The 8,182-nt window shown below is 50.0% G+C and overlaps 1 protein-coding gene across 2 annotated transcripts; it reads left to right on the top strand.

The window, feature by feature from the left end:
* The first annotated feature begins 2,390 nt into the window (after positions 1–2,390).
* Dusp6 (dual specificity phosphatase 6) lies at positions 2,391–7,767 on the top strand. Of its 2 annotated transcripts, XM_075954229.1 has the most exons (3): positions 2,391–4,431; positions 4,848–5,285; positions 6,240–7,767. In XM_075954229.1, exons 1-3 carry the CDS (start codon positions 4,032–4,034, stop codon positions 6,545–6,547), a joined length of 1,146 nt encoding a protein of 381 aa, XP_075810344.1. In that variant the 5' UTR covers positions 2,391–4,031; the 3' UTR covers positions 6,548–7,767. The 2 variants fall into 2 exon arrangements, with proteins under 2 accessions (XP_075810344.1, XP_075810345.1); XM_075954230.1 differs by lacking the exon at positions 4,848–5,285 and having other exon boundaries at positions 3,141–4,431.
* Positions 7,768–8,182: the final 415 nt, after the last annotated feature.

The raw sequence follows: 8,182 nt of genomic DNA, 5'->3' as shown, positions 1-8,182 counted from the left end.
TCCAAGCAAGCTCCAATAACACAAGGGGGAAGGAAAATCATGCTTAGAGTACCCCTCTTCGTGTCCTACACTTCCGATATTCCTGAAGGTCATTTAAGCAAATATACTTATTCCCAACCCCACACATTTCTGCATCCCCCCTTGCTTAGTGCATCTCCTACTTTCTAACACAGTATATAATTATCTTGTGTCTGTTCTTTTTAAGAATTTATTTATTTGTTTCACACACACGTATGTGTGTGAGGATGTCAGATCTTGGAGTTAGAGTTGTTTGCCGTCACGTGGATGGTGGGAATCAAACCTGCTGAGCCATCTCTCCAGCCCCCTTACTCCTGTTCTGATGGGAAGGTAGGCTCAAGGAAAGTAGGCTGTTACTAACTTAAAAGGATATTTATTTTTGTGTATAAGTGGGTGCAAGTCACCTACAGAGGTGAGCCATAACCTCCTTGACATATATGGAGTGTGTGCAACAGAACATGCGGCCAGAACTCCCAAGGTCCAACTCAGCAACTTGAAGTCTAGTGCATCTCCAGGAAATGGAAACTTCAGTATCTTTGGAGCTGCTCAGCTTGGGCCTGACCTCAAGTCCTGAGCGCATTCCTTGTTACCACACACCTTCAGGCCGGTTCCTTAATCTCCCTTATCTAATTTGTGTTAAATTTTCAGAAGACTGTCCAAAATTACTCTGGTAGACAGAAACAAGGCCATGACCGCCCAATAGTACATTTCCATATACACTATTTCGTCTGTCTTGGTTTGGTGCAATGAAGCAAAACAATTTTTTTTTTAAATCTGTTTGTTTATCCGAGACAGGATTTCTCTGTGAACAGTCCTGGACGTCCTGGAACTCACTCTGTAGATAAGGCTGGCTTTGAACTCACAGCAAAATTCTGAAAGGTAACAAACAGCAAGAAGTTCGACCCTATCTGGATCCACCCAGTTAACAGCTAAGCTGTCATTTGAGCCTGGGCTAGGACACCTCCTGTTTTATTAAACTGGAGTGAATTAAACTGCTCCGGGCAGTTCTCTGAGGGATTGGCTGCAAGCAAGAGAATCCGGGCAGGCTTCAAAGAGAGTGATTCGGTCAGGAAATGCGCCCCCCCCCCCCCCACCAACAAAACAAAAGTTAAAGGGCTCAAGCCATTTTGCAGGTTAGCTCAGAACATAGAAACACAGTAGCGGACGCAACACATCGCCACGCACTTCATTGTGCCCACTTAATATTACAGCGGCCCTGCAAAAACACCAGAAGGATGACCAGGAGAAAGAATGTAACCGAGTGCAGTTAGATTGAAAAGGTCTATTATCTTGGAGGAAGTGGGAGGTAACGCAAACTCAGAAACACAGGTGCAAATCCTTCGCTCTCCACGCTTGTCAGTCAATACGTTAGGATCATCCTCCCTAATCTCGGGTGGCTTCTCTTTTTGGTAAAAAAAATACTCAGCTTCTTCCCTCTTCTTTTTGCAGTTTTTGAGATTCTCCCTTCACGTTTCAGCGGCTGAGCACCCCAATCTCCTCCCTAACCTATGGTCCCCACTGGCTGAAACGTCTCGGGGTGGGAAAGCCTGTGACAGATGGGGAAGGATCCGGGGGCGTCAGCTGCAGCGCAGGCCTACCCCAGCGGGATCTGGAAACCATCCAGTGAATTATGGGCGTTTTGTTCCCAGCGCAGCCCAAAAAAGGCGCGGAGAGAGAGAGAGGATGGAGGCAACCCCCCAATTCATCAAGACGCTCCTCCTGGGGCGCCTGCCTGCGGGAGAGTTCCAAAATTGGCAAATTGGACCTCGAAGTCGTCCTGTTTAGCCCACATTTCCCAAACCCCGGAGGAGGAGGGTGATTCAAAATGCAAATTGCATTGCGGGCGACAGCAGGTAGGACCGGGATGCGCGGGGAGATCCGGCGACCTTAGGCGCCCTCCGCGCCCCGGATTCGGGAAGGGCCGCAGCCCGCGCTTCCGCCTCCCGACCGCGGCCGGACAATGAGCGGTTCCTTTCCGTGGGGCCGGGAGGGCAGACCGGATCGGGACCCGCGCCTTCCGCAGGGCCCGCCGCCGCCGCACACAGGTGGTTTTCCGTCCGCGAGGGGCGGCGGCACTTTTATATAACAATAGAGCTGTGCGCGCCGGGAGGGAATGCGCCCCTGTCGCCGTCGCGGCCCCCGCCGGCCACGCCTCCATCCGGCTCCGGAGCCGCGCCGCCTCCGTCCTAAGTTGCTGGCGGGTGGTACTGGCACTGGCAGGGGTGGTTGTCCTTGAAACTCCCCCCGCCCTAACTTGGGAACCAAGGGGTCCCGACCCGGATTCATCTGGCTCTCCACCCGCCCTAGTCCTCTCCCGAGGCGACAGTTCCGCGCTGACCCTTAGGCGATCTTAGGACATCTTGGTGTCCCCCTCCCCCAGTGCAACCGGACTGTGGCCAGAAGCACAGCGCGCAAGCGCGTTTGGAGCTTCTAGAGTGCTCTGTGCGAGGCCCTGGCACGGCTGGAGCGGAGGAGGGATAGGAGACCGGTCTCCGTGTCCAAAGTAGCCAGTCGCCGTTTTCGCTTGAGTTCCTGTAGCCTGCGGGTCTTGCGGGAGGACTTCACCGCGCCTCCCGGATTGCGGGGATCGTTGGTGAGGTCAGGCGTCCCAGGCTCCTAGGCTAGGACCGGTTGCCAGACCGGTTCCTCTTAGAAGAGAGCAAACGTCTGCTCCTGGCCCCAAAACTTTTAAAGGTGCACGACTCCCCTGGTGGGTGACCGGTGACGGGGAGCAAGAGCTCCTGAACAATGGTTCGCAATGCTCTACACTACCAGGAGCAAAAGACGAGATTTTTTTTTCCTGCTCCCCCCCCCCCCAAAAAAAGCTGAGAAAACCTGGAGTTAAGGACCTTCTGGTTTTCTGGACAACCAAACGTTTGTTTGCTTAGTTGCCTTAAAATGTTTCAACAAAACCCTAGTTTGTTTCGAAAGATGTTGGATTAGCATTTAACACTTCGTCGGGTCACTAAAGCCCAGGCAGTCCACCAGCCCCAACACAGCCTCGGCTAAAAGAACATCAGAACAAACAGAGCTAGACTTTTTAAAAGAGCCAAATAAATGCCACACAGGATCTAAAGAAGGACGGGGAGGGGGGGGGTATGGAGGGTCTAGAGTTTGGAGGGAATAAAAAAACGGGTGGCGGAACCCATCAAGTTTTATTAAAGCTAGCTTGAGAGAGCAAGAGTCGAGAAAAAGGGTTTTTGTGCTTGCTAATTGCACCATTGGTGAGCAAAGAGTTCGACGCGAAGTGTGAACTCTCAACAGAAGGAAACACGAGACAACTGAAGTGCCCTGGTTTATGTGCCCTGCTCCTCCTCCACCACCACCACAACCGCCTCCTCTTCTTTCTCCTTCCTCCCGCCGAGCCCGCAGTTGCAGCTTGTTTGCACTGGGGCTTATCCGGAGCGGAAATTCCTTTCCGTTTTTGTGAATGACAAACTCATTAACAATTCATCAACACAACCTGTTCCAGCCGGCCCGTCCCCACGGCAACAGCCCCTTCCGCAGCGCGCTCATTGGCTGGCCGAGAGAATGTATCCATTGAGACGCTGGCTGTTTGTATCCATTGAGGAGCTGCCTCGCTTAGGGGGTGTGCTCTCGCGGAGTCCTTGGGACTGGGAGCAAACCGAGTCTTGAATCCAACCCGGCTGGATCTGAGGTGCAGCCTTAGAGGGAAGGATTAGGAGCCGCTAGATTTTTTTTTCTTTTCCTTTTCCCCTCCCAGTGGCACGGAGTCCGAATTAATTGGATTTCATTCACTGGGGAGGAACAAAACTGGGTACCTTCATTCAGAGAGATTCGCTGACTCCAAGAGCGATCCCTGCAGCCCGGCGCAGAGGGACCACCGGCTTGCTTCCTGTGTCGCTTTCTCTAACCGGTAGCCTCGGCTTGGGAAAGGCAAGGCAGAATCGAACCCCGCTCCGAGAGCGGCAGCTTCGCGCGGCGTGCTCAGCCTATGCCTGCCTCGAGGGGCGTCTGCTAGGCACCCCGCCTTCTCCTGCAGCTCGACCCCCATGATAGATACGCTCAGACCCGTGCCCTTCGCGTCGGAAATGGCGATCAGCAAGACGGTGGCGTGGCTCAACGAGCAGCTGGAGCTGGGCAACGAACGGCTGCTGCTGATGGACTGCCGACCGCAGGAGCTGTATGAATCGTCGCACATCGAATCGGCCATCAACGTGGCCATCCCGGGCATCATGTTGCGGCGTCTGCAGAAGGGCAACCTGCCGGTGCGCGCGCTATTCACGCGCTGCGAGGACCGGGACCGCTTTACCAGGCGCTGCGGCACCGACACCGTAGTGCTCTACGACGAAAACAGCAGCGACTGGAATGAGAACACAGGTGGAGAGTCGGTCCTCGGGCTGCTGCTCAAGAAACTCAAAGACGAGGGCTGCCGGGCGTTCTACCTGGAAGGTAGGTCGTGAATCCCGGGTGCAGGGCTCGCGGGTAGGGCTGCGGTCTGGGGAAGTCGCCGGCGAGGTAGCTACCACGGCGTGCTGTCCGCTTAGGGGAGCTGGAGCCGCGTGGTAACCTCTCGTCCCTGGCCACCGACCTCTTGCCCCCCCCCCACTCCGCCAAGGGTTCTAAAAACCAAGCACTATTAAAAAAGTGGTCATTTTATGCATTTCCGGCTTCAAATGAAAAAGAGTTCCCTGGGGAAGCAGCCGGTCTTGTTCCTCAAGGTGTATGCTAAAGTGTGTTTCTCTTAGAACTGCAGGGGGTTCATTGGGTGCCTGCCTGTGGTGTTTCCTGCACCCAGCTGCGGTTCTCACAGGCTGAAAATTACTATGGCATCTCTGGTTACAAGATTGCTTTTCTTGTTCTGGCAGGTGGCTTCAGTAAGTTCCAGGCTGAGTTCTCCCTGCACTGCGAGACCAATCTAGACGGCTCGTGCAGCAGCAGCTCCCCGCCCTTGCCAGTGCTGGGGCTCGGGGGCCTGCGGATCAGCTCCGACTCTTCCTCGGATATTGAGTCTGACCTTGACCGAGACCCCAATAGTGCAACGGACTCCGATGGCAGCCCGCTGTCCAACAGCCAGCCTTCCTTCCCGGTGGAGATTTTGCCCTTCCTTTACCTGGGCTGTGCCAAGGACTCTACCAATTTGGACGTGTTGGAGGAGTTTGGCATCAAGTACATCTTGAATGTCACCCCCAATTTGCCCAACCTCTTTGAGAATGCAGGGGAGTTCAAATACAAGCAAATCCCCATCTCGGATCACTGGAGCCAAAACCTGTCCCAGTTTTTCCCTGAGGCCATTTCTTTCATAGGTGAGACTTAATTTACAGTCATTCACGGAGTTGAAGATATTAATCTGTTTTCCAAGCCAGTTTGCTGGCCTGCAGGTCCCTACCGTTCCTAGAGCGTTATCTCCGGTTTACCTTCTTGCTAAAGGAAACTGACATAGCAGATTGTGGGGACCATTTGAAACATTTAAAAGGAGGCGGTTCCCACCTGGTGTGTATTTCCCTGACAGGGTGGGAGTGTGAAGACAGAGTTAAGGAGAAGCCCTCTCTTTGAGACAAGGCTCCCGGTCTTGCTTTATCATTTAAAAAAGACCCAGGAGTTATTTTAGGACACCCAAGTTAGTTGTTGGAAAGCAGTTTGCATTTCAATGATACCCAGCCTAACGCTACAGCACCGTGCTGGTGACAGGGAGACTCTGGGTAACCTGATCTCAGCAGGAAGAAGTGTGGGCTTGGAGCCTAAGTGGAGCGAATCTCCAGGCTTTGTAGTGCATTTCCCCTTACAAAGGAACTCATTCTCAGGCCCTGTAGACATCCTGTTCTTCCTAATGGCTGTCCCCTGTGACTTCCCTCTCTCTTTTAAAATGCCTGAATACCTCCATTGTTAGCTGTACAACAGTTGGAGAATAATTTAATAGACCCTTGCAGTCTGCTTGTCTGTCTGAGAGGCATTCAGGACCATATTGCAGGGTTTCTGGTATTCACATGCCGAGGCAAAGAATGTACACATTAAGGAGTTTTTTTTTTTGTGGGTAGAAACTTAATACAAAAGTTCTCTCTGCGGGAACCATCTGAAATATGTCATTGTGTTCAGTGTACGTGTTTATCTCGGTTATACATTTTCCTGCCGCCTTTAGGGCTCAACTGCCACACACGATTGTCTCTTCATGTTCCTTCTTGATTCAGATTTTAGGCTGACCTTTTGCAGAAGGTGGTTTTCAGTCTAGTGAGACCTTGCCTCTCTTTTTGTGTTCACAGATGAAGCCCGAGGCAAAAACTGCGGTGTCTTGGTGCATTGCCTGGCAGGCATCAGCCGCTCCGTCACCGTGACCGTTGCTTACCTTATGCAGAAGCTCAACCTGTCCATGAACGATGCTTACGACATCGTCAAGATGAAGAAATCTAACATCTCCCCGAACTTCAACTTCATGGGCCAACTGCTTGACTTTGAAAGGACACTGGGACTCAGCAGCCCCTGTGACAACCGGGTCCCAGCTCAGCAGCTGTACTTCACCGCCCCTGCCAACCAGAATGTCTACCAGGTGGACTCCCTGCAATCTACGTGAAAGGCACCCAACTTGCCTAGCTGGGAGTGTCCCATTCCTTCAGCAGTTTCTCTTGGGCAGCAGCGAGCAAGCTGCTTTCTTTGTGTGTGGCCCCAGGTGTCAAAATGTCACCAGCTGTCTGTATTAGACAAGGTTGCCAAGTGCAAAATTGGTTATTACAGAGGGAGAGATTTGCTCCATTCTTTCTTTTGGAAGGACAGGACATGCTGTCTGGATCCAGGCAATAGGTTTGCTCCTCTACCCCCAGCCTACCCAAGCAGGGGCTGGACATCCATCCAGATGAGGAGGGTAGGACCAAGAAATAGGGTAGGGGCATGTGTTCTTTAGGGCCTTGGATGACTGTTTCCTGTTGCATCTGGAATTAACTCTATATTGTCTTCAGTGAAGACAGATTCAACTTTGCGTACAGTGGAGCCAAAGAGATTTTAGCTCTGTATTTGTGGTATCAGTTTGGAAGATTAAAAACAAAACTGATACTCTTCTTTGATTATTGTAAATATTTGATCTTAAATCACTTGACAGTGTTTGGCTTGTGTTTTTGTTTTTTGTTTTTTTTTTTTATCTTTGATGGGTTTAAAAGAAGTCCAAAGGGGGAGAAAGAGCAGTGTGTGCCACTTCTTAAAATGAAAAGAAAATAAGGAAAATTTTGCTCTTTTCTAATCCAAAGGGTATATCTGCAGCATGCTTAACCTTATTGTACCAATTCTAAAGATGTTGTCACAGATACTATCGCTGAGACTTTATTATGGTGCAGTCTTGAGTCTTTCATATATCTTCCTTGTGGTTTTTTTTTCCTTAATGTACTTTGACTCTGCCTTACCTTTGTAAATATTTGGCTTATATTGTCTCAAAGTGTGGGTATCTTGGAAAGACACCAAAATTGTGGGTTCACTTTTTTCTTTTCTTTTTCCTTTTTCTTCCTTTTTTACTTCAGCTGTGCTAAACAGTATATTACCTCTGTACAAAATTCTTCAGGGAGCGTCACCTCAAATGCCATACTTATGGTTGGTTTCTTTCCTTTTAGAAAAAACAATATATGATAAACTGGAAGTGTGTGTCTGTGTGCGTGTGAGCATGGGTACCCATTTGACAGGTGGGATGCAGCGGGAGGCGGGAGGATTAAGTTGCTCCGTGATGTTCACAGTGTAAAGTTTTCAGCTGGAATTTATTATAAGAATGTAAAAAACCTTAAATTATTAATAAATAACTATTTTGGCTACTGAATGCGTTTTTATTTTTAGATGTCTCCCTAGTGTATGAAGTAACTCATTGAAGTAGTGGGGACTGATGAAGCTTTAGTGGTGGCCAAGGCAGGGTTACTTATTATGAATGCTTTTCCAACACAGTTCATGAATTTAATTTTCTTATCAAAAGGACCTCATGGGTATACTACGTCATACATACAGATAATGTTTATGAGTAGTTGAGGCTTAATTAATGTTTCCCTCCCCTGGGAAAATGAAGTCCCTAATATATGCCTTGTTGTAAGATTTGGCTGTCCATAAATTGCCAAAAAAAGGCTGTGCCAGGATAATGGCAGCCCCATGTTAGCCTCTGTCCTTCAGGGTCCTCTACTCCATAATACTTTGGCATACCAGGAAGGAACTAAAGATAATCATTTTTTTTTCCAGGCTG

The sequence above is a fragment of the Microtus pennsylvanicus genome, chromosome 20 (genome assembly GCF_037038515.1).
Source record: "Microtus pennsylvanicus isolate mMicPen1 chromosome 20, mMicPen1.hap1, whole genome shotgun sequence".
Lineage (NCBI taxonomy): Eukaryota > Metazoa > Chordata > Mammalia > Rodentia > Cricetidae > Microtus > Microtus pennsylvanicus.
This window is presented reverse-complemented; position numbering and strand designations above follow the sequence as displayed.

Excerpts from the sequence above, each read along its gene's own strand:
- Dusp6 (XM_075954229.1), top strand. The coding sequence starts at position 4,032 with ATGATAGATACGCTCAGACCCGTGCCCTTCGCGTCGGAAATGGCGATC. Across the intron at positions 4,432-4,847 it reads CCGGGCGTTCTACCTGGAAG|GTGGCTTCAGTAAGTTCCAG; the intron begins GTAGGTCGTGAA and ends TTGTTCTGGCAG. Across the intron at positions 5,286-6,239 it reads TGAGGCCATTTCTTTCATAG|ATGAAGCCCGAGGCAAAAAC; the intron begins GTGAGACTTAAT and ends TTGTGTTCACAG.